General features: G+C 44.2%; 1 protein-coding gene across 6 annotated transcripts in view; it reads left to right on the top strand.

The window, feature by feature from the left end:
* The window catches only part of SBNO1 (strawberry notch homolog 1), an 83,039-nt gene extending 57,630 nt beyond the window's left edge, over positions 1-25,409 (top strand). For 5 of the 6 annotated variants that reach the window (XM_010368385.2, XM_010368386.2, XM_030938961.1 and 2 more), the window contains 8 exons: positions 2,362-2,436; positions 3,328-3,474; positions 3,599-3,693; positions 3,787-3,879; positions 8,361-8,498; positions 10,776-10,852; positions 15,857-16,050; positions 18,425-25,409. In XM_010368385.2, coding sequence (XP_010366687.1) covers positions 2,362-2,436; positions 3,328-3,474; positions 3,599-3,693; positions 3,787-3,879; positions 8,361-8,498; positions 10,776-10,852; positions 15,857-16,050; positions 18,425-18,567 — 962 coding nt within the window. In that variant the 3' untranslated portion in view covers positions 18,568-25,409. Of the gene's footprint in view, positions 1-2,361; positions 2,437-3,327; positions 3,475-3,598; positions 3,694-3,786; positions 3,880-8,360; positions 8,499-10,775; positions 10,853-15,856; positions 16,051-18,424 lie in introns of those variants that run through there. The other variant, XM_030938964.1, reaches the window with a different exon arrangement.
* Positions 25,410-26,261: the final 852 nt, after the last annotated feature.

The raw sequence follows: 26,261 nt of genomic DNA on the forward strand, positions 1-26,261 counted from the left end.
GAGTCTCACTCTGTCGCCAGGCTGGAGTGCAGTGGTGTGATCTCGGCTCACTGCAACCTCCAACTCCCTGGTTCAAGCCATTCTCCTGCCTCAACCTCCCGGTTAGCTAAGATTACAGGCACAAGCCACCATGCCCAGCTAATTTTTTTTTTTTTTTTTTTTTTTTTTTTTTTTTTTTTTTTTTTTTTGAGACGGAGTCTTGCTCTGCCGCCCAGGCTGGAGTGCAGTGGCCGGCTCTCAGCTCACTGCAAGCTCCGCCTCCCGGGTTCACACCATTCTCCTGTCTCAGCCTCCCGAGTAGCTGGGACTACAGGCGCCCGCCTCATCGCCCGGCTAGTTTTTTGTATTTTTTAGTAGAGACGGGGTTTCACCGTATTAGCCAGGATGGTCTCGATCTCCTGACCTCATGATCCTCCCGTCTCGGCCTCCCAAAGTGCTGGGATTACAGGCTTGAGCCACCGCGCCCGGCCTGCCCAGCTAATTTTTATATTTTTAGTAGAGAGGGTTGCACCATATTGGCCAGGATGGTCTCGATCTCCTGACCTTGTGATCTGTCCGCCTCAGCCTCCCAAAGTGCTGGGATTATAGGCATCAGCTACCATGCCCAGCCCCAAATAACTTTTAAAATTCAATTTAAAGTTGAAAAAGTACCTAGGTAAGTAATCTTTGAGGATTGATTGGTAGGGGTGGGAGGTTTGGATGAAACAAAATTGGCCATGAATTCACAGTTGTTTAAACTGGGTGATGGATACATGTGGCTCATAGCATAGCCTTTTTTCGTTCGTGTATTTGTAAATGTCTTTTTTTTTTTCTTTCTTTTTTTTTTTGAGACGAGGTCTCGCACTGTCACCTGGGCTGGAGTGCAATGGCATGATCTTGGCTCATACAGCCTCCACCACCAGGTTCAAAGGATTCTCCTGCCTGAACCTCCCGAGTAGCTGGGATTACAGGTGCCTGCCACTATACCTGGCTAATTTTTGTATTTTCAATAGAGATGGGGTTTTGCCATGTTGACTAGGCTGGTCTTGAAATCCTGGCCTCATGTGATCCTCCCACCTCAGCCTCTCACAGTGCTGGGATTACAGACGTGAGCCAATGCACCCAGAGGGAGTTAGCATTTTTCACTAGAAAGTCCTTTTAGTATATTAACACATACTGATATGTGTTCTTAACAGTTCCTATTGGCATACCAGTTAGGGGTGTCCATCAGTACTCTCGGCTTTCCACAAGAGCAGTTAAGTCTTAACCCTATACCTTCCCTCCTTTTGACATCAGCAGTGTCAGAAACAACTCCCTGGGCTGGGGGCAGTGATTCATGCCTGTAATCCCAGCACTTTGGGAGGCTGAGGTGTGAGGATTGCTTGAGCCTAGGAGGTGGAGGCTGTAGTGAGCTGTGATGGCACCATTGCATTCCAGCCTGGGTGACAGCGACCCTGTCTCAGGGGGAAAAAAAAAAGACTCCTTGATTTATTTCTAACTTCTTAAAATTACAGGTTATAGCTAGGCGCAGTGGCTCACCTGTAATCTCAGCACTTTGGGAGGCCAAGACAGGTGGATCATTTAAACTCAGGAGATCAAGACAAGCCTGAGCAACATGGAGAAACCCCCTCTCTAAAAAATTACAAAAAAATTAGCCAGGCACAGTGGTGCACGCTTGTAGTCCCAGCTACTCAGGAAGCTGAGGTGAGAGGATCCCTTGAGCCTGGGACGTAGAGGTTGCAGTAAGCCAAGACGATGCCATTGCACTCCAGCCTGGGCGACGTACTGAGACCCTGTCTCAAAAAATATATGGATGGATAGATAGATAGATAGGTAACTTGTTTATTATAAGTAATGACAATAATGTTGCAGCCTGGTACAGTGGCTCACATCTGTAATCTCAGCACTTTGGGAGGCCGAGCTGGGTGGATCTCCAGGTTAAGAGTTTGAGACCAGCCTGGCCAACATGGCAAAACCCTGTCTCTACTAAAAATACAAAAATTAGCCTGTAGTCCCAGCTACTCGGGAGGCTGAGGCAGGAGAATTGCTTGAACCCGTGAGGCAGAGGTTGCAGTGAGCTGTGATCGCATCCTGTGCTCCAGCCTGTGTGACAGAGTGAGACTCAAAGAAAAGAAAAGAATCTTAACATGTATAATGAAGAGAGAATGTGGTCCCCTTAACCCTCCTTCCATTCTCACCTTCTTAGGTCACAGATGACAGTGTGAACAGGGGCAGTTCTCTCTACATTTGCTCCATGTTTATATAAATATCAAGGTTTTTTTTAAATGGCATGATGTTACTTGCAACATACTTTTCTCACTTAGGGGTACATTGTAGACATCCCTTGTAATTTATGAGTCAGAGTTGATCCTGTTCTTACAGATGTTCGACAAGGACTGATAGGAGTTGGCCTGATAAATGTAGAAGATCGCTCGGGAATTCTTACTCTCGATAAAGGTAACTTTCTGTAGGCATGTAACTGTTGCTATAGTATTGAAGTCCATTATGATGTATGCTTTTGAGCCAAAGGGGAAGCTTCATGTTCTGAAAACATTCTGGGTGGTTTTGGCTGCTGTGGGGCTTGAACACGCGAGGCAGAGGGTGCAGTGAGCCAAGATTGCACCACTGCACTACAGCCTGGGCAACAGTAGAGCGAGACTCCGTCTAAAGAAAAAAAATTGGTTGGGCATGATGGCTCATGCCTGTAATACCATTACTTTGGGAGGCCAAGACAGGCAGATCACAAGGTCAGGAGTCCAAGACTATCCTGACGTAGATGGTGGAAACCCATCTCTACTAAAAATACAAAAATTAGCCAGGTGTGGTGGTGGACATCTGTAATCCCAGCTACTCGGGAGGCTGAGGCAGGAGAACTTGAATCTGGAGTAGGGAGGTTGCAGTGAGCCAAGATTGCGCCACTGCACTCCAGCCTGGGCAACAGCAGAGCAAGACTCTCTCTCAAAAAACAAAACAAAACAAAAAATTACTGAAGTCACGAGTGGAGCCTAGACATTTGTAGTTTCCCAAAGCTCCCAGACATTATAATTGTGCCGCTACAGTTGAGAAGTCAGTGTTGGAGAGCTTTCTTATGTACTGAATTGTGTTCATGCTTTCCATAAGTGAGGCTGAAGATGCAAAAATTTAATTTGACAAACCTCTTTTGAGCATATCCTGCAGTGGTGCTAATTCCTAGAGAGAGAAATGGGCAGATTACAGCCTTGTGGGGACAGTGTAAGAGTTAAGAAGGAAGACTTTTAGAAGAGAAAGTGGGACTCAAACTAAGCCTAGATGAATAAAAAATTTTTAATTATTTGAATGCATGAAAACATTCATCTTTTGTCTTTACAGATTATAACAACATAGGAAAATTCTTAAATAGAATTTTAGGCATGGAGGTACATCAGCAGAATGCATTATTTCAGTATTTTGCGGACACACTTACTGCAGTTGTTCAAAATGCCAAAAAAAATGGAAGATATGATATGGGAATCTTAGGTAAGTAGGGAAAATATCCCTCCTAACGTCGCCAGGGAAAATGTGGAGTAGAGAAATTCTTTAAATATGTGTCCCTGATAAAAATGTTCTTTTTACATTTATATGTTTCTTTCTCTTGTTCAAGATCTTGGTTCTGGAGATGAAAAGGTGAGGAAGAGTGATGTTAAAAAGTTTCTGACTCCAGGGTATTCAACCTCTGGCCACGTAGAATTATACACAGTAAGTTTAGAAAATGTTGTGCATGTGAAATTATCGTCTTCCCATGAGATGCAGTTACAGAAATGAGTTTAAATTTTGTTGTTTCTCTTACAGATTAGTGTAGAGAGGGGAATGTCATGGGAGGAAGCTACCAAGATTTGGGCTGAGCTGACAGGACCAGACGATGGCTTTTACTTGTCATTGCAAGTACGACTTTTCCTTGAAATGCTATTCAGATGTATAATACTTTTTAACGGCCGACATTGTAATTGTCTCTTCACTTTGTACCTGTTTCCCAGTTGTGTTTAGCTTTCTCTGTTTTGGTAATTTATCATTGTAATTGTGGATTTGTCCATTTGTATTACGTTTTTACTTAATGTATTTTAAAGGATGTTATTAGATGCGAGTTTAGAATTGTTACATTTTCTTTTTTTCTTTTTCTTTTTTTTTTTGAGACAGAGTTTCGCTCTTTGTTGCCCAGGCTGGAGTGCAATAGTGCAATCTCGGCTCACCGCATCCTCTGCCTCCCGAGTAGCTGAAATCAGAGGCATGTGCCACTAGGCCTGGCTGATTTTGTATTTTTAGTAGAGACAGGGTTTCTTCATGTTGGTCAAGCTGGTCTCGAACTCCCGACCTCAGGTGATCTGCCTGCCTCAGCCTTCCAAAGTGCTGGGATTACAGGTGTGAGCCACATCACCCTGCCAAATTTTTGTATTTTTAGTAGAGGCGAAGTTTCACCATATTGGCCAGGCTGGTCTCGATCTCCTGACCTCAGATCATCTGCCTGTCTTCGCCTCCCAAAGTGCTGGAATTATAGGTGTGAGCCACCACGCCCGGCTGAATTGTTAACATTTTCTTTATTGTTTTTATTTTTTTTATTTTTATTTTTTTAAGAAAAGACGGAGTCTCTCTCTGTCGCCCAGGCTGGAGTCCAGTGGTGCAGTCTCAGCTCACTGCTAGCTTCACCTCCCAGGTTCACGCCATTCTCCTGCCTCAGCCTCCCGAGTAGCTGGGACTATAGGTGCCTGCCACCACACCTGGCTAATTATTTTTTGCATTTTTAGTAGAGATGGGGTTTCACCGTGTTAGCCAAGATGGTCTCAATCTCCTTACCTCGTGATTTGCCCACCTCAGCCTCCCAAAGTGCTGGGATTACAGGCGTGAGCCACCACACCCGGCCAACGTTTTCTTAAATCAAGCATTTTTCATAAGACAGAGACTTGCTTTAGTCTTAATAATGCTTTATATCTTGAAGACTCATTTTTCAGTTAGTAAAACAGCTGCATTATTTCAGTTATGATTTGTTTCTGTGGACAGAACTAAGGGGTGTGTGTGTGCACACATAACTATACATGTATGTATAGATACTTAACAGTATTTTGAGTTTCATATTGACTTACTTTAGACAACATAATTTTTATTTCACCAGTTCTCTAAGATATTTGGGGTTGTTTTGTTTTTTGTGACAGTTTCAGTCTGTCACCCAGGCTGGAGTACAGTGGCGCGATCTTGGCTCACTGCAACCTCCACCTCCCACGTTAAAGCGATTCTTCTGCCACAGCCTCCTGAGTAGCTGAGACTACAGGGGTGTGCCACCACGCCCAGCTAAGTTTTTTAGTTTTAGTGGAGACAAGGTTTCACTATGTTAGCCAGGATGGCCTCGATCTCCTGACCTTATGATCCCCCCGCCTCCGCCTCCCAAAGTGCTGGGATTACAGGCGTGAGCCACCGCACCCGGCCCCTTCATTCCTTCTTAAAACTTACTTCAGTTTAGAAGCGCCAGGCTAGATTTATTCCACAGGCCTAAGCTGTTGATCCTTGATCTAGAGAAAAGCTCTCAAAGGATCTGGCTCCTAGTTGAGTTGGGGTTTTCTGGTTTGGTTTTGGTTTTTGTAATGGGATCTCGCTCGCACTGTCACCCAGGCTGATACGCAGTGGCATGTGTGATCACGGCTTACTGCAGCTTCAACTTCCTGGGCTCAGACAATCCTCCCACCTCATCTTCCTGAGTAGCTGGGACCACAGGTACACTCCACCACACTTGGCTAGTTTTTTTTTGTTGTTTTTTAATGCGGTTGATATCTCACGGTGTTGTCCATGCTGGTCTCAAACTCATAGGCTTAAATGCTCCCACCTCGGCCTCCCAAAGTGCTGGATTACAGTTGTGAGCTACTGTGCCTTGGTGGTTTTGGGGTTTTTGAAATACTGATTGAACTTTAGGTTGATTTGCATGTCATGATAAGAAATGATACAGATAAACATCTTGCATACTTTTACCAGTTCCCCCAGTGGTAATATTTTTCAAAACTGTAGTGTGATATCACAACCAAGATGTTGACACTGGTAGAATTCACGTATTTTACTCGGCTTTCCCCCATAGGTGCCATTTTGATTGGTCCACATAGGGTGTTGGTTATTGTTTTCAGGACAGTCTCAAACTCCTCCTGGGCTTGATCCATCCTCTCAACCTTGACCACCTGAATGTCTGGGATTACAGGCATGCACCGCTGCACCTGGCTCTTGGTTATTAGTTTTAATTTGAAAGTATTGCCAGAATATCGCTGTTGGTAGATTGTGATGAAAGTCCTGATCCCGTTTCCCTTAGGTTGAAGGATGTGGTAATACTGGTCCTTCATTCTCTGCGTGGCAACAGGTGGCTGGGCATGAGGAGTGGTGGCCCTAGAGACCTCATTCCCGGTCTTCGTTTGCCTTTGAACCTTCACAGCATTAGGCCACCATACTTTTCAGTGTGTGTAACCTGTGCTGCCATTAGGAAGTCAGTGTCAGAATTGCTTTCCACTGTTCTGTGGTGATGTATAATTAACCTGACACTGTCAAGACAGAGCCCATTCTTAAGTGTCTAAACACTATCCTGTAAGTATAGGTTTGGATGTTTCCTGTCAGCTGATAAATAATTTTAAATATGATCTTCACCTTAACCATTGTTTTATGACTTTACAATAATTATATAAACAATGTTTCAATTCGTTGGAAAAAGTAAGAGACCAAGGGTCTTTAATATTCATGAAGAAGAAAGTAAGTAAAAGATTATGTTTTTTATTATAAGAATTAATATAAAAAGTTAATAGTCCCGCAAACAATGATTTATTGTGTAGAGGGCTGGGAAAATGGTTTTACTTTGAAACTTTCCTTTTTCCTTCCGTGTTGCTCCAGAAATGATTGTTTAGAAGCTGTTCAGTCTTCATTATGGAAGAAATGAATTTTCCAGTTGTTTTTCCTTGAGTTAAATGGAGTTTTAAGAGTAACTCCTTTCTCTTAAAGTTTCTCTCATAAATCCAACTTTAAAAAGTTAAAAGTCGGCCAGGCGCGGTGGCTCAAGCCTGTAATCCCAGCACTTTGGGAGGCTGAGACGGGCGGATCACGAGGTCAGGAGTTCGAGACCATCCTGGCTAACACAGTGAAACCCCGTCTCTACTAAAAAATAAAAAAAAGCCGGGCGAGGTGGCGGGCACCTGTAGTCCCAGCTACTCGGGAGGCTGAGGCAGGAGAATGGCGTAAACCCGGGAGGCGGAGCTTGCAGTGATCTGAGATTCGGCCACTGCACTCCAGCCCGGGCGACAGAGCGAGACTTCCATCTCAAAAAAAAAAAAAAAAAGTTAAAAGTAGGCCAAGCATGGTGGCTCACGCCTATAATCTTAACACTTTGGGAGACTGAGACAGGCAGATCACCTGAGGTCGGGAGTTCGAGACCAGCCTGGCCAACATGGAGAACCCTTGTCTCTACTGAAAATACAAAATTAGCTGGGCATGGTGGTGGGTACCTGTAGTCCCAGCTACTTGGGAGGCTGAGGCAGGAGAATCGCCTTGAACCCGGGAGGCGGAGCTTGCAGTGAGCCAAGATCGTGCCACTATACTGCAGACTGGTGACAGGCGAGACTCTGTCTCAAAAAAAAAATAAATAAAAAAGTTAAAAATACATACCTGGATTCCAACATTTCTCTAATGCTTCCCTTTTTTCCATTTTTACCTCCATATATGTGGACGATTTGTTCAACATTTTTGCTTTCTGCTGCCATAGCTTTGCTGTTTACAGAACAATTTATCAGGTGATCTCTCACTTTGCCCTTCAAAACCCTGTGACATCAGGAAAGGCAGTACTGGCGGAGTAGACAAGCGCAGAGCACTGGGGCTATCCAAGGCCTTAGCTTAGAGAAACTTGAATTCTATTGTTAACCTGAAAGGAGAGTAACATTTCTTTTTCCATTTTACTGAGAAATGTTTAAAAACATACAGCAGAGCTAAAAGAACTTTCTCTGAAGACCCCTAATGCCTACTACCTGGATTCTACTGTTAACATTTTATTACACTTGGTTTTTCTTATCTCTCTGAGGCTGCTTGACTGGGATTCTAGGTACAGGAAATAAAAGAAGCAAAATGATCTGTATTGGACATTTGTGCATTAAAGCTAATTCCACATAGTTTTCTGAAGATAACTTTGGTCTTTAACCTTCGTTTTAGCCAGAATTAAGGTCCAATAACTGCGCTTTGGGTGTGGCCATGTTACAGTCTTTTAAACAAGCAGCTTTGGTGTTTTTTGAAGTTACGTATCTATGTATTTACTTAGTGTTACAGTCTCAAATGATTATATTTGCTGACATGATGATACAAAAACATGTCTTAAAGTGTGTGTTGTAAAATCTTTATATTTTGTCATTTTCTTTAAACAGATAAGGAACAACAAGAAAACTGCCATCTTAGTTAAAGAAGTGAATCCTAAAAAGAAACTTTTCTTAGTATATCGACCAAATACTGGGAAACAGCTCAAATTAGAAATTTATGCTGATCTAAAAAAGAAATATAAGAAGGTATTTTCTCATTTGTACTTTATATTATATAAGAACACTTATTTTGGGTGAGGCGCAGTGGCTCACACCTGTAATCCCAGCACTTTGGGAGGCCGAGGCAGGCGGATCATCTAAGGTTGGGAGTTTGAGACCAGCCTGACCAACATGGAGAAACCCCGTCTCTACTGAAAATGCAACAGGCCGGGCGCGATGGCTCAAGCCTGTAATCCCCAGCACTTTGGGAGGCCGAGACGGGCGGATCACGAGGTCAGGAGATCGAGACCATCCTGGCTAACACGGTGAAACCCCGTCTCTACTAAAAATACAAAAAACTAGCCGGGCGAGGTGGTGGCGCCTGTAGTCCCAGCTACTCGGGAGGCTGAGGCAGGAGAATGGCGTGAACCCGGGAGGCGGAGCTTGCAGTGATCTGAGATCTGGCTACTGCACTCCAGCCTGGGTGACAGAGCGAGACTCCGTCTCAAAAAAAAAAAAAAAAAATGCAACATATTAGCCCGGGATGGTGATGCATACCTGTAATCGCAGCTACTCAGGAGGCCGAAATAGGAGAATCGCTTGAACCCAGGAGGCAGAGGTTGCAGTGAGCCAAGGTGGAGCCATTGCACTCCAGCCTGAGCAACAAGAGTGAAACTTCATCTCAAAAAGAAAAAGAAGGCCGGGCGCGGTGGCTCAAGCCTGTAATCCCAGCACTTTGGGAGGCCGAGACGGGCGGATCACGAGGTCAGGAGATCGAGACCATCCTGGCTAACACGGTGAAACCCCGTCTCTACTAAAAATACAAAAAAAAACTAGCCGGGCGAGGTGGCGGGCACCTGTAGTCCCAGCTACTCGGGAGGCTGAGGCAGGAGAATGGCGTGAACCCGGGAGGCGGAGCTTGCAGTGAGCTGAGATCTGGCCACTGCACTCCAGTCCGGGCGACAGAGCGAGACTCCGTCTCAAAAAAAAAAAAAAAGAAAAAGAAAAAGAATACTTATTTTGGCTGGGCGTGGTGGCTCATGCCTGTAATCCTAGTACTTTGGGACGCCGAGGCAATTGGATCACTGGAGGTCAGGATTTCGAGACCAGCCTGGCCAACATGGTGAAACCTCGTCTTTACTAAAGATACAAAAGATAGTCAGGTGTGGTGGCGCACGCCTGTAGTCCCAGCTACTCAGGAGGCTGAGGCAGGAGAATAGCTTAAACCTGGGACGTGGAGGCTGCAGTAAGCCGAGATTGCTCCACTGCACTCCAGCCAGGGTGACAGAGCAAGACTCTGTCTGAAAAAACAAAAAACATGCTTATTTTATAATATATTGAAATTGTTTAAGATAACTTTTCTAGGTATGACGTTATATTTTCCTTTTTTTTTTTTGTTTATTAATGAGGTCTCACTATGTTGCACAGGCTGGACTGGTCTGGAACTCATGGGCTCAAGCAATTCTTCCACCTCTGCCCCCCAAAGTTCTAGAATTAACAGGTGTCAGCCACCACACCCAGCCTGGTTTAAGAAAAGTGTCAGCTTTTGGAATGCTGATATCACAGTCTTCATGCTACCAGCCTCAAGAAACTTCTAAGGTGCCTCCTGTTGCCCAGGCGGAGTGTAGTAGCGCGATCTCGGCTCACTGTAACCTTCGCCTCACGGGTTCAAGTGATTCTCGTGCCTCAGCTTCCCAAGTAGCTGGGATTACAGGCATGTGCCACACACCTGGCTCATTTTTTTTGTATGTTTAGTAGAGACAGAGTTTTGCCATGTTAGCCAGTCTGGTCTTGAACTCCTGGCCTTAAGTGATCACCCGCCTCAGTCTCCCAGAGTGCTGGGATTATAGGCATGAACCACCGTGCCCAGCCTAAAATGATTATTTGAAATAGCTTACCTCTTCAGTAAAGGAAGCTTCCAGTGCTAATCACAAAAGTTAGAATGTTTAAAGCCCTTCTCACTGCCTCTTAGTTTTATTGTGAGGATGCCTCTAGGCTTATATTTTGCGATGATTTATAGAAACAGTGAGCGACTATTTTTCCTAGCATTTACTATTAGGGTTTATTTTATGAATATTACCTATATTATTATTTGTAGCCATTCTGATTTGAAAACAAAGTTAAGTAGTTATTTGAAAAATGTATAAGAGGAACCAGCATGGCAGAACTTTTCAAATGGCATTCAGATTCAGTTAATGGCAACAGTAAGGCTTTTTGTGTAGAGATTATTTTAAATTGGTTGCCTCTTAGAATTATAGACGAGACTAGGTAACCAGTTGATTTAAAGCAGTACTGTTTTCAGTGAAATTTTTCTCATTTTTGCAGGTCGTCTCAGATGATGCCCTGATGCACTGGTTAGATCAGTATAATTCATCTGCAGATACTTGTACTCATGCTTATTGGTTAGTATTTTCATATTTCCTACCATATTTTCCAAATTTTAATTGAGATTTAAATACACCTTCACTCTTTACCAGTATGTCCTCATGAATTAACTAACAGATTAAGTATTGTCAGGCGTGGTGTGTTCCATCAGGGATATTCACTGGACGGTTGTAGTTTATGTACTGTTTATGAAACTGTTTAGTTTATGTACCTCCTTACTCTTCACTGATGCTTTCTTATTTCCAGCCAACTGTTGTCTGGCAGCATGACTTTAACAGTCATCCTTCATGTTAGAACTTGCTTTTTCATGGCCGGGCGTGGTGGCTCACGCCTGTAATCGCAGCACTTTGAGAGGCTGAGGTGGGCGGATCACCTGAGGTCAGGAGTTCAAGACCGTCCTGGCCAACATGGTGAAACCCCATCTTTACTAAAAATACAAAACAATTAGCCAGCGTGGTGGCAGGCGCCTGTAATCCAAGCTACTTAGGAGGCTGAGGCAGGAGAATTGCTTGAACCCAGAAGGTGGAAGTTGGCAGTGAGTCGAAATTGCGCCCTTGCCTCCAGCCAGGGTGACAGAGCGAGACTCCATTTTAAAAAGAAAGAAGGCCGGGCGCGGTGGTTCAAGCCTGTAATCCCAGCACTTTGGGAGGCCAAGACGGGCAGATCACGAGGTCAGGAGATCGAGACCATCCTGGCTAATACGGTGAAACCCCGTCTCTACTTAAAAATACAAAAAACTAGCCGGGCGACGAGGCGGGCGCCTGTAGTCCCAGCTACTCGGGAGGCTGAGGCAGGAGAATGAGCGTAAACCCGGGAGGCGGAGCTTGCAGTGAGCTGAGATCCGGCCACTGCACTCCAGCCTGGGTGGCAGAGCAAGACTCCGTCTCAAAAAATAAAAAAAAAATAAAATAAAATAAAAAGAAAGAAAAAAAAAGTCCGGCCTGGCACGGTGACTCATGCCTGTAATCCCAGCGCTTTCGGAGGCTGAGGCGGGCGGATCACCTAAGGTTGGGAGTTCGGGACCAGCCTGACCAACATGGAGAAACCCCGTCTCTACTTAAAAAAAACAATACAAAAAAAAATACAAAATTAGCTGGCTGTGGTGGCACATACCTGTAATCCGAGCTACTCAGGAGGCCGAGGCAGGAGAATTGCTTGAACCCAGGAGGCGGGGGTTGCGGTGAACTGAGATTGCACCATTGCACTGTAGCCTGGGCAACAAGAGCAAAACTCTGTCTCAAAAAAAAAAAAAAAAACACTTTTTCGCCCTCCTCGTGTCACTCTCCGTGTTTTTTTGTTGGTTGGTTATTTCAAAGGACAGTCTCACTATATCACCTAGGCTGGAGAACAGTGCAGCTCACTGCAGCCTCAAACCCCTCCCATCTCGGCCTCCTGAGTAGCTGGGCTCTTTTCTTTCTTCCTTTCTTTTTTAAAAACGCTTTACTGGTGTCCCAGATCTAGGGAATGTCTAAGAAACCAGGGAGATGCCCAAAGTTAACAGCACAGCACACGCAAACTTTTGTTGTTGAGTCTTGGAGCGCTTGCTGTGCCCCCTCACCCCTTAACTTGCAGTGTTCACTTTGTGACCTCGTATATTCTCATATCTGCAAATCATAGTTTTCTCCCTCATTAAGTAGTTAATGCTCTTGCAGTATCTGACCCACTTCATGAAAAAGGAATATAAGGTGTAAATGAATTTTGGCTTGAGGGGTTTTTTTGTTTGTTTTTTGATGGTTTGGGCTTCTTCTGTAGGTGCATAAGTTGGCTTTGATGTGAGTAGTGCTTTTGGTTTTCATTATGAGAGTAAATTAGTGCCACTGAAAATTAGAAAAAGTCTGTAAGATAAAATGTTTTAAAAGGTAGGCCGGCTAGGCGCCATTGGCTTGCCGGTAGTCCCGGCACCTTGAGAGGTCAAGATGGATCACATGAGGCCAGGAGTTTAAGACCAGCCCGGCCAACATGGTGAAACCACGTATCTACTAAAAATACAAAAATTAGCAGGGCATGGTAGCAGACGCCTGTAATCCCAGCTGCTTGGGAGGCTGAGGCACGAGGATCGCTTGATCCTGGGAGGCAGAAGTTGCAGTGAACTGAGATCGTGGCACTGCACCCCTGCCTGGGTGACAGCGAGACTCGATCTCAAAAAAAAAAAAAAAAAAAAAAAGTTTTAAAAGTTAACCTACAAACTTTTTTGGTTTTTTTTTTTTTTTTTGGAGATGGGGTCCTTGCTCTGTCTCCCAGGCTGGAGTGCAGTGGCACGATCTCGGCTCACTGCAACCTCTGCCTCCCAGGTTCAAGCAGTTCTCCTGCCTCAGCCTCCTGAGTAGCTGGGACTACAGGCACCCACCACCATGCCCAACTAATTTTTGTATTTTTAGTAGAGACAGGGTTTCTTTTTCTTTTTTTTTTTTTTTTAAGACGGAGTCTCGCTCTGTCGCCCAGGCTGGAGTGCAGTGGCCAATCTCAGCTCACTGCAAGCTCCGTCTCCCAGGTTTATGCCATTCTCCTGCCTCAGCCTCCTGAGTAGCTGGGACTACAAGCGCCCGCCACCTCGCCCGGCTAGTTTTTTGTATTTTTTATTAGAGACGGGGTTTCACCATGTTAGCCAGGATGGTCTCGATCTCCTGACCTCGTGATCCACCCGTCTCGGCCTCCCAAAGTGCCAGGATTACAGGCTTGAGCCACCACGCCCAGCCAGAGACAGGGTTTCATTTCATCATGTTGGCCAAGCTGGTCTCGAACTCCTGACTTTGTGATCTGCCCACCACGGCCTCCCAAAGTGCTGGGATTACAGGCATTAGCCACCGTGCCTTGCCCCTAACATTTTCTAAAACATTTCCTCTGGGGACAGTGCAGTGGCTCCTAGCAGTTTGGGAGATCATGATGAGAGGATTGCTTGAGGCCAGGAGTTTGAGACCAACCTCCTCAACACAGCGAGACTCCATCTCTACAAAAAAATTAACTTAAAAAACAACAAACATTTGCTTTGAGTTACAGTAAGAAAAGTGTCCTATACGTGTACGTTTAACACTGTGTATTAGATTCATCTTGAATTAGTACTAACCAGAAGGACATCTTTATTGATGAATTCTGAAAATAATTTTAACCATAAAACATTGGTGGTATTTCTCCCTTTTTCTCATTTCTTCTTAAACTTACATGTAACCTCTCCCTCCCCTCGCACCCCTTTCCGTCCCCCCTCTAGATTGCTGAGTCCTTCCCACTAATGTGATTTAGAACCAGTATATCAGTAGTTTCTTTTTTTTTTTTTTTTTTTTTTTTGAGACGGAGTCTCGCTCTGTCGCCCAGGCTGGAGTGCAGTGGCCGGATCTCAGCTCACTGCAAGCTCCACCTCCCGGGTTCACGCCATTCTCCTGCCTCAGCCTCCTGAGTAGCTGGGACTACAGGCGCCGCCACCTCGCCCGGCTAGTTTTTTTTTTGTATTTTTAGTAGAGACGGGGTTTCACCGTGTTAGCCAGGATGGTCTCGATCTCCTGACCTCGTGATCCGCCCGTCTCGGCCTCCCAAAGTGCTGGGATTACAGGCTTGAGCCACCGCGCCCGGCCAAGTAGTTTCATAATATAGAAATAACTGGCAGGATCTTCCCCCCCCGGCCCTTCTTTTGTTTTCATAGGTGTTGCTTGTTTTTTCATGGCAGGATGCCTCAAGATCTTTTTTTCTTTTTTAAACAGAGGACTTGAGTGCAATGGCATCATCTTGGCTCACTGCAACCTCCACCTCCCAGGTTCAAGCGATTCTCATGCCTCCACCACCTGAGTAGCTGGGATTACAGGCATGTGCCACCACACCCGGCTTTTTTTTTTTTTTTTTTTTTTTTTTTTGAGACAGAGTCTCTGTTGCCCAGGCTGGAGTGCAGTGGCACTATCTCGGCTCACTGCAAGCTTTGCCTCCCAGGTTCACGCCATTCTCCTGCCTCAGCCTCCCGAGTAGCTGGGACTACAGGTGCCTGCCACCAAGCCTGGCTAATGTTTTGGTGTTCTTAGTAGAGACCAGGTTTCACCATGTTAGCCAGGATGGTTTTGATCTCCTGACCTCGTGATCTGCCCACCTTGTCCTCCCAAAGTGCTGGGATTATAGGCATGAGCCACCGTGCCCAGCCCACACCTGGCTAGTTTTTGTATTTTCAGTAGAAATGTGGTTTCTCCATGTTGGCCAGGCTATTCTCAAACTCCTGGCCTCAAGCTGTCCGCAGGCCTCAGCTTCCCCAAGTGCTAGGGTTACTGGCATGAGCCACCATGCCTCATTATTTTAAACTTTTTGTAGAGATAGAGCCTGGCCATGTTGCACAGGCTGGTCTCAAACTCCTGAAGTCAAAGAATACTCCCCCCTCAACCTCCCAAAGAGCTGTGACTACAGGCATGAGCCACCATGCCCGGCTAGGCTAGCAAGATCATTTTATAAACTGTCAATACTACAGTAAAATAATGGATGTTAAAATAACTAAAATGCTTCAACAGATAGCAAACACAATAAATTCAACCCTTTTTATAGGGAGGCAGGCCCCTGAAAAAATTGTGGTTTTAACAATCAGCACTGATACCTTAAATTGGAAATGGTAACCCAGTAGGCCAACAGACTTATAATAATAAAGGCAAATACTGCTAAAACATTGTTTATTTGAAACTTGCGGCCAGGAGCGGTGGCTCACGCCTGTAATCCCAACCCTTTGGGAAGCCAAGGGCGGATCACCAGAGGTCAGGAGTTTGAGATCAGCCTGCCTAACATGGCAAAACCCCGTCTCTACTAAAAATACAAGAAAAAAAGAAATTCCCAACTACTCAGGAGGCTGAGGCAGGAGAATCACTTGAACCTGGGAGGCGGAGGTTGCAATGAACCAAGATCGTGCCACTGCACTCCAGTGTAGGCAACAAGAGTGAAACTCCATCTCAAAAAAAAAAAAGAAAAGAAATTTGAGTTGACCTTGTAAACCTTTCAGAAACATGTGTCTGTGTGCATATATAGACACTCACATATATGTATTTCTTTCCCATTTCTCTTAGGCGCGGCAATTGCAAAAAAGCAAGCTTGGGGTTAGTTTGTGAAATAGGTCTTCGTTGCCGTACATATTATGTATTATGTGGTTCAGTGCTGAGTGTCTGGACAAAAGTTGAGGGTGTTCTAGCATCTGTCAGTGGCACAAACGTGAAGATGCAGATTGTGCGGCTAAGAACGGAAGATGGGCAACGGATTGTAGGTGAGTCTAATTTTTGTTTTGGTTTGAGTTGCAGGAAAAAATCAGATCTGACTTTTTTCTCATTGCTAATATCTTAGCTCTGTTCTACATGCATCTAACATCTCCTCCAGTAGTGGGTATGGGACCCGTTTTATATTTCTTACAAGGTTGAACAGAAGTTAAGCCTTCAAACATTGTTGGTTCTGGTTGAAGTTATGATATGGTCATCTCTTTGATGCTGCTCTCAGCTGCTCTTGCTCTCCTTCTCTACTCTTGGTGGCTGTGCAGGCTCCCTGGTGTGAAGACAGTTCAGTCTCTTGCCCAGGAGTTCTCCATTGAGCTAGCTTAAGACTCTGGAACTCAAAAGCCACTGTGCACAGAGGATGGCTTGGTGTCCTGCAGGGAGCAAGGGCAGACTAGGCCAGCTGTTCCCACTGTGTGCTCAACTACAGGTATCCAGGAAGCAGGCCAGCAATTGAACTCTGTTTGTTTATCTTGGTTTCACTTACAGCAGCCTTCCTCTACCACGAGTTGCATATCGGCAGTTCATGGGCCAAAATCAGTCCATGGATTTTTTTTTTTTGGACACTTGAGTGTTTTGGGATGTTGTAGGTTTTCATTTGAATTAATTTTTTTTTTTTTTTTGAGACTGAGTCTGTGTTGCCCAGGCTGGAGTGCAGTGGCGTGCTCCTGGCTCACTGTATCCTCCACCTCCTTAGTAGCTGGGATTACAGGCATGCACCACCACGCCCTTTTGTATTTTTTTTAGTAGAGATGGGTTTTCACCATGTTGGCCAAGCTAGTCTCGAACTCCTGACCTCAAGTGATCTGCCCACCTTGGCTTCCCAAAGTGCTGGGATTACAGGTGTGAGCCACTGCGCCTGGCCTCATTTGAATTAATTGCCAACGTTTAAAAAAGAGGTTTGATTTTAAAGTCTAGATTTCCAGTTCCAAAAGCAGCCCATCAGCTGGACATGGTGGTTCATACTTGTAATCCCAGCACTTTGGGAGCCTGAGGCAGGAGGATTGCTTTAGCCCAGGAGTTTGAGACCAGCCTAGGCAACACAGTGAGACCTTGTCTCTATTAAAAAAAAATTAGGACTGGGCAAGGTGGTTTATGCCGATAATCCCAGCACTTCAGGAGGCCAAGGCGGGTGGATCACGAAGTCAAAGAGATCAAGACCAGCCTGGCCAGCATGTTGAAACCCTATCTCTACTAAAAATACAAAAATTAGCCAGGCATGGTGGCACGCACCTGTAGTCCCAGCTACTTGGGAGACTGAGGCAGGAGAATCACTTGAATTGGGAAGGTGGAGGTTGCAATGAGCCAAGATTGTGCCACAGCACTCCAGCCTGGAGACAGAGCGAGACTGTGTCTCAAAAAAATATATATATGCATGCAATTTTATCTGGAACATTGAGCCTTCAATCCCACATGCAGTACTTTTAAGTTCCCTTAACCAGCACCCAGAGAGTATCCTTTCCAGTTTGCTAGTATCTACTCTTCAAAATTTACCTATTTCAGTTAGCATTTGAATTTACAACTTTTTTTCTGTAGTCTTTTTGGTGCATTAGTACATGACAGAAGTGATATTTGCATGTTTGTGGAGCTTAAACAGATAATACATAGAATAATAGATATTCTTGACCTCCTATTAAAAAGAGAATAATAGCCGGGTGCGGTGGCTCAAGCCTGTAATCCCAGCACTTTGGGAGGCCGAGATGGGTGGATCGCGAGGTCAGGAGATCGAGACCAACCTAGCTAACACGGCGAAACCCCGTCTCTACTAAAAAATACAAAAAACTAGCCGGGTGAGTTGGCGGGCGCCTGTAGTCCCAGCTACTTGGGAGGCTGAGGCAGGAGAATGGCGTAAACCTGGGAGGCGGAGCTTGCAGTGAGCTGAGATCCGGCCACTGCACTCCAGCCTGGGCGACAGAGCAAGACTCTGTCTCAAAAAAAAAAAAAAAGAGAATAATAGATTTTGTGGGTTTTTTGTTTTTTTGTTTTTTTTTTTTTTTGAGGCGGAGTCTCGCTGTGTTGCCCAGGCTGGAGTGCAGTGGCACGATCTCGGCTCACTGCAACCTCCGCCTCCCGGGTTCACGCCATTCTCCTGCCTCAGCCTCCTGAGAATAATAGATATTCTTGACCTCCTATTCCTCTAACAAGATGGCATTACACTAAACACATGCATATGCTTGGGTATTTGTGGGAAATGCATTTGAAGAATCAGACTACATCTCAATGGCCATTTCATTTATTAGGTAGTTGTTTAATTTTTGTGTGAACTTCTTGTTCATTACGCTTAATATTATGCCTCATTTGGAATCTGCTGTGAAGCTATACAGCGTGGTTTCTTCTGGACACAACTTTATAAATTCTTGTTACGAATTACAGGTTTGATCATTCCGGCAAATTGTGTGTCTCCTCTTGTAAATCTCCTATCAACTTCAGACCAGTCTCAACAGCTTGCGGTCCAACAGAAACAGCTATGGCAACAGCATCACCCTCAGAGCATCACCAACTTGAGCAACGCATAAAGAACAGACAGGTTTCAACATGGATGGATCTGAAATGCTGTTGAAGCATATCATTTGCATAAAAATCAGGGACAGTTTCCAAAGAATTATATATTTTTTTCAGTTGTGCTCTCTCTAGTTAGTTTTTTTGGAAGTAAGGACAAACCTGGAATAGATAGCAAAACTGAAAATCAGCAGTGCTGATGGTGGTACATATGTCTTTCCTTTTGCTTCTCCCCGGTACTTCCCATCTGCTTTTACTTTGGGTGAGCAGAGCGGGATGTGTGTGTGCGTGTGTGTCAGTCTGTTTGTGAGTGTGTTAAAGGCTACAGACCACAGTTGGTTTAAAATGCTTGGAACTTCCCAAACTGGCTTTACTTTATGTTTATACAGTGCTCAGGGTTAACGCAGTACATCCATGCCATTGCTGTGGGAGGTATCCCCGGATGCATGTGTTTTGAGTCTATAAATATAGAAAATATATATTGGTTTCTTTTTCCAGCTTAATAGGTTTATTAAAGCATGAAATGAAAGGTTGCATATCATGCATTCAGGTTATTTTCTAATTTTTGTTCTGACAGTGCATGTCTTTGAAAGCATGCGTAAACAAGATTAACACAGAAGTCGAGTAACAGAGAGAAACATTTGTTAGATGTACAGCATTGGTTATTGCATTTTTATAGTGTTTATACCTGGGTATTGCTTCAAATCCTGCAGACCCCTCCTGCCCCTTCTCCCTGCCCTAGGTTTCTGGTCAAGGTAATGAGTACATACATTTTTCTGTGATAAAACTCTTAAAAGTTAATTTTAATGTATTAATAGTATTCCTAATGTGTGCTGCAGAAATGGCTATAAGCCTCTTAAATTTACATTTTCAACTTAAAGGTAGTTTTAGAAAGAAGTACAAATTGGCTTTCATCTTGCAAACAATCGTTTTTTACTTAATTAGCTTAATTTGCTTTATCACTCATGAAAAGGAAACCATACTTGAGTTGTAGACAATGAGGAAACACTTGAGGCTTCTGCTGTATGTTTTTTTATTACTGTTATTGTTGTTACTCAGTAACTTGAATATTGTTTAATGTGTTGTAAGACATTGTAGAGTTTATCTCAAGCTGTTAAAAATGGTAATGTACAAATGTGAATAGACACTTATCTATATAATATGGGTAAGTTTTGTTTCGCCTATAATAGATGTTTATAAAAACAAGTGAGGGGACAGTTGGTCTTTTTATTTCTTTTTCTTTCTTTTTCTTTTTTTTTTTCTTTTTTCTGTTTTTTTTTGTTTTTGTTTTTGTTTTTTTTTTTTTTTTTTTTTTTTTTTATTTTTTTTATTTTGCTTACACAGGTTGCACTATTGAAAAATCGAGATTGTATAAACCTGGTAAAAAGCTGCAAGATGCCAAAATCTTGTAGATGTCAAATAAAAAGTTATTATACTAACAAGAAGTGGACTCTTGTTTAGGCCCTCACTGGTGACCTTCAGAAGTAGTCTGTGACGGGGACTCAGCAGAACTTGTGTGTTGCCTCAGCATTCCAGGTAGCCTTATAGTTTGGCTTAAAACTTATCCCTAAAATTTGAGATGGCGTTGAGGGAAGGGGTATAATGATAGTACTTCCGAGTGTTTTTTAAGTTGAATTATTTGCTGTGTTAACTTTTTAAACTTCTTGCAGAATTGGGTGAGATGTGTGTTAAAACTGACAAACCTGGCTGAAAGCTGAGGGCATTCATCCTCTTGTGTCTCCTTTAGCCTGAGTTTGGTTATGTCAAGCTTACCGTAAGTTTTCTTAGGATTTATTTATTCTTGGTGCCTAAAAGAATAAATTGAAAGTACTTTCTGTTCTTTGGCACATTTTGCCCAGTGGATGCAACTTCTATCCTCAGTCCAGTTCATATATCTCAGGCAGTGATCCATTTTATATCAGCCAGTTTTCCTTGTTAGGGCCACTAGACCCGGCTGGCAGCCAAGAGCAGCACTGTCCCCACCTTCAGCAGAACTTCTCAGCTCATGTGTGTGTTTTTAAAGCAGTAGTCAGCTTCCATCAGCAATGGAAGTGTCCCCCACTCCAGCAGAGGTACAGTCGCTGGACCTGAGGAAGGGAAGCATTACAAACCCTGCAGTGAGACAGAGTGGCAGAGTTGGGAAGGATCTTCTCTCACAGGCTGTTGACCCAACTCCTCTTTCTGTGTGTGAGGACATCTTAGTTTTTTACGGCATTTTCAAAGCAGCATATGAGGGTTCTTAGCATGCAGCTAATAATTGACAACCCCCATGGCCCATGATGTAATGTTTGCTCTGGACTAGCCATCTTGATACATAGGAGTGTATGTATATTAGGTTCTTTGTAGAACAGCTTTTTTTTGTTGTTTTTTTCATTTAAAAGGCCTCTGAAAGCCCTCTCAGAACGGACCTCAAAAAGGCAACCAGTGTTGAATGGATGGGAGCTGCGGCGATGCATGCCCAGGCTGGCCATGGTGTGTGCAGCACCCAGAGAGTTGCACCCACCCCTTCTTCAGGTGGATATCCGACCTTTACACTGTGGTCTTACAAAACTCAGCAAGTTCAGTTTGGCTGCCCTGTGAAACTTGAGCATTCAAGGTCCTCTTCTGTTAAAACCCAACTCTTGGCTGGCCGCGGTGGCTCACGCCTGTAATCCCAGCACTTGGGGAGGCTGAGACTGGCGGATCACTTGAGGCTAGGAGTTCGAGACCAGCCTGGCCAACATGGCGAAACCCCATCTCTGTCAATAAATACAAAAAATTAGCCGCTAACTTCTGTAAAATAGGTCCATTCATTGCAGGATCTAAGTGTCACACCTGACTTCAGAGGCCTTGTTTAATTAACCCCATGTCCTCTTTGCCTCTGCAATGCCTTTTTCTTCTTTTTAGCAATATGGCTCTGAGCACAAAGATTTGATTGGAAATCATGTTCGGGTTTTCAGAGTTTACAGTGTCGGTTGTACTGAAAACCCCTTCCAGAGTCTAAAGCAGCTCAGATGTTATCTCGGGGGAATTAGTGTTCCCCTAATTTAGCAACCTCCGTACCACAAGGTCCTATCTGTAGTTACTGGGATTATCCAGAGACACTATCAGTGATACAAATTCATAGATGTATTAATGCATTTCTTTAAACATGACTTGATTAAGAAGCAGATATGTTAAGCAGTTTTCTTTTCCTGCTGCTAAATTGCAGTTAGACACTTCAGTATCTTCTCTTTACATGTGTATATAAATTAGTAAGAACCTGCATTCAAAGCAATGTAGTAGTGTGTGTGTGTATCTATACATATTTATTCTAACTCAGCACTTCAGAAGCCTTTTTGAGTTACACCAATATTTTAGTTTGCTTCATCTATAGAGGTAAAAGTTCTGTATTACCAAGCTCCAGAGGAATATGATATTTTACAGGCACAATTTTCTGGCTGTAGCCCCTGCGGCATTCATTTGCTGGCCTCCATGGGATGCTGTTAGAACAACTGTTAGCCAGCAAGAGAAGAAAGGGGTACCAGGACAGCATTTACCGTTGCTGAATGAGAGCCTTCTTCCCTCTCCCCTCCGCTTTCATTTTAGCATGAGAGAAAAAAAAGATTGGAAATGATTGTTGCATCTCACTTCATGAAAGTAGGGGCATAAGTTCCCTCTGGATCCTTTTCTTGACAAGCAGTCAAGAGGAAGGTCCCCATACACATGTCCCTGTGTGATACTTGGTAGTTTCTGAGAATGGTGCTACATAAGCGTTGCTATTAGGCTGGGATCCTATTAATGAACGTTTGGTTAGTTCAGGCTTCCCAGTGGCAAAGGCAGACACCGTGGAGATGGACATTTACTGACTCCCTCCTTTGTGGCTTCGGTCTCCCTGGCTAACACCACACCTGTGCGTACTGCGCTTGGCCCACTTTGCTGCAGAAACATAACGAGTGTTTCATGTCAGCTACAGCTGAGAGCAAAAACTGTAGAAAAAAAGTCTCATTGGATGCCAGTTGTCTGATACCAATGCAGTGTCTTTTAAGTGACAGAAACACACCTAAATACCTGCAACTCAAGCTCGCTAGCATTTTTTTTTTTTTGAGTACTTGAGATAAAATCCAAAACCCACCCTCTAATTTTATGCTGTATTTATATATATGTACATAAATGTATATATATAGAAATGTCGAGTTCTTCTGGATTCTGAATGTAAATAATTCTTGTAAATTGGGACTCCGCCCACCTGTTTCTCCCTTTTCCCTCTTCCCTTCAGCTCTATTTATTCTTTTCTTGACTTTCCCATATGGGGCATCTTACGATTTTTTTTGTTTTTTGTTTTTCATTTAGAAAAGTATGGAAAACTTTTCATTTAGAAAAGTATTTGTTCCTGTATTTTAGAATTCAGTTTTGCATCTTTGCTGTAGAATTCCTGTTTTGTGTTAATGTTTTTTACTATGTCTTACTGTGTTCTGCATTTTGATTGTGTGCAATGCATTGTACTGGGGGGATGTACTTGAGTGCCATTTCTGATACATTGTATGACTGCTCATGCTCATTTATGTTGTTCTTTGGAAGCTATAGTGAGCCTGATGTTTTCACATTTTAAAAAATGCTTCCTGAGACTTCTTTAAGCTCCTCTAACTTCTTCAGTGCATTTGGGATCAAACTTAGCTCTTAGATCAGCAAACCTGACTTGCTCCTACTTTTGCAGTTTTTCAGGCCTTACCATATTTCTTATCTCTGGCTTCCCACCTGATAGGAAAATCTAGCAGATTTGAAACAGTGGTTTCTGGCCTGCTGCTGCAGCAAATTCCCTATGTTTATTTAAGAAGTTGGGCCTATACTTTTAGCCTACAAATAATGAGTGATACTTGCAGTGAACACAGGTAGCCTGCTGCTGTTTATAACCGGTTGAGGATATTTATAGCAGGCAGGAGGCAGACCTAGTGTGTTATTGACAGGTGACTTTAGAGAATGTACATCGGCGGGGCGTGGTGGCTCACGCCTGTAATCCCAGCACTTTGGGAGGCTGACGAGGGCGAAGCACGAGGTCAGGAGATCAAGACCATCCTGGCTAACATGGTGAAACACCGTCTCTACTAAAAATACAAAAAAAAATTAGCCGGGCGTGGTGGCGGGCGCCTGTAGTCCCAGCTACTCGGGAGGCTGAGGCAGGAGAATGGCGTGAACCCAGGAGTCAGAGTTTGCAGTAAGCCGAGATGGCACCACTGCACTCTAGCCTGGGCAACAGAGCTAGACTCTGTCTCAAAAAAAAAAAAAAAAAGAATGTACATTAAGGAACAATTGTCCTCCAAAAGAGAGCCAAGCAACTGCTGTGGAGCCTCCTAGGCTGACTCTGCTGGAGGGTGAGAGAGGCAGGTGCCCATTGCAGCACTGGCCCCTAGGGTCCCCTGAGCGGTTGTGCTCTCCACCCTTGTATCGGTGAGTGGATCTTGACTGCATCAGCCACAAGCCTAGAAGCAGAGCTGGATCAAGGTGTTTTTAATAATTGGAGTTGGGAAGACCCGGATGGCTCATGAAAATGGTGGTGTTTGGCACCCGGGAGGCAGACATTGGGTATTTGTTCACAATTTTGCACCTGTAAGAGCATGTTCCTTTATAGCTTTCAGGAGGGATTGCCGTGAGCGTCTTCGGCGCCTTTCATTCATGTACAAGTTTCATTCATTACTATTCAACTTGGTAGACTTGGTGAAAATGTAAAAGCATTCCGTATTTGGATCAGTCTTGGGAACTAAATTTGTCGTGAATTGGGGCCTGTCACAGATTGCCTCCAGTGTGCATCCACCACTCAGACCCTCCTTGCTCATTCTCTGGAGCCCATGGAGAAGCTGTGCTGTGGTTGGCAGTGTGGCCATCTGGGCTGCAGCAACGTGGCAGTCCAGCAAGACTGCCCTTCAGTGCAGGGCTAAGCTAGGAAAAGAAGAAGCCCAAAAAAGCAGGTTCTTTTTGGTACTTGTAATTCAGGCGTCCTCCAGAGTGAAGGCCACTCTGCAGGCCCCTGGTGAGAACCTGCCTGGCTTTTCCACTGTGGGCCCCTAACCAGTACCCTGCCCTTGCGGCCCATTTGTGCCTGGGCAGATGTTTCTGGCCAGCAGACACTGAAGGCCTTTTTGCTCTGACAGTATTTATGGCACTGAAGAGGATAAAGAAGCTTGAGCCCTCTTTCTGACTCCTACTTTATGGGACAGAGAGAGCTTTTTTTCTCCATAGCACATCGCAGTCTCACCGCTATCGGAAAAATATCCTGTTCATGGTTTATACTGAATTTGCAAACTACTGATAGGAGTTTTCAATAACCACTTGTATCTTCCATCATCCATGAGAGGTGGGAAGAGGTACACTGTATCTCTGCAATAAAACTTTTGCCAGGTTCTACCTCCTCTGAGCAAAGGATACTTTTCTATGTAGGCATAGATCGTTCTCCTTTACTAATCTGACATGGTGCATCTGGAGACAACGTCTGGTGGAATCCAAAGACAACTTGAAACAAAGGCGGTTGTCAGCTCTTGGTTTGTTTTCATTTCGTTCTCTTTTTTAAATCTCCCTTTTGTTATCGCTTCTGTTGTAGCGTGTCCATCAGTGTGTGAAGGGTACGCCCTGTTCTAACGATACTGCATTGCTGCATCCAGCCTTTCGTGGGAGCGCAGTACCAAGTGTCCGGAATTGATTATCCTGACCACTTTTGATATGTAACTGAAAAATTTGGTCTCATGCAATAAAAATGTACTGGCTGCATTTTAGCAAGGTTTACTCTTGCAAGTAAAAACGATCAACCGTGAAGCGTAACAAATTCTGTATTTAGTTTCTTTTGTTGTTGTGGTTTTTGTTTTGTTTTTTGTTTTTGTAAGATTCTCAATAAATTAAATACGAGTCACTGGTTGTGCTTCCTTTGGGCGCTGTCTTCACAGATCTCATGAACATCTTCATAGTGTCTTTATAAAGTGTAAGTGCTGTGACCGTGCCTTTGCAGACGGCACAGGCACTGAGTCAGGGAGCCAACCAGGGTGGGGCGGTGCCCAGCCCAGGTGCAGTGTGTGGGCCCGGAGTGGGCTGCTGTCTCAAGAGTGGGCTGCTGTCTCGGACTGCTGCGGAAAGTGGTGGGAGGGAGAAAGGGCTGGGATGCCAGTGGGAATCTGAGCAGCGTTTAGTGCATGGCTTGTCTGGGAGTTTTTCTGTGATGTTTGAAATAATTGGGAGAAGGATATTCAGTTTTTAGCTTGAAATGCATAAGGGTATTCAATCAAATTTGTAAATAACGTTAATAGTTAGGGGGGATTTAACCTCCCGAATATATGAGGTAATTGAACATTACTTGAGGAACAAGTCAAAAGGAGGGAGTGTTTTAACTAAAATTTGACTCAGTATTTTTGAGTTTGAAAACTGAAACAGGCTTTTAAATGTATAACCTTAATAGATTGGGTATTGGCCAGGCACAGTGACTCACACGTGTAATCCCAGCACTTTGGGAGGCCGAGGCGAGCGGATCACCTGAGGTCAGGAGTTCGAGACCAGCCTGGCCAACATGGTGAAACCTCATCTCTTCTGAAAGTTAGCTGGCGAGGTGGCAGACGCCTGTAATCCCAGCTTACTTGGGAGGCTGAGGCAGGAGAAACTTGAACCTGGGAGGCAGAGGTGGCAGTGAGCCGAGATTGCGCCATTGCATTCCAGCCTGGGCAACGATAGCAAAACTCCATCTCAAAAAATAAAAAATAAATTGGGTATTGAA

This window comes from Rhinopithecus roxellana, chromosome 10, assembly GCF_007565055.1.
Source record: "Rhinopithecus roxellana isolate Shanxi Qingling chromosome 10, ASM756505v1, whole genome shotgun sequence".
NCBI classification, from domain to species: domain Eukaryota; kingdom Metazoa; phylum Chordata; class Mammalia; order Primates; family Cercopithecidae; genus Rhinopithecus; species Rhinopithecus roxellana.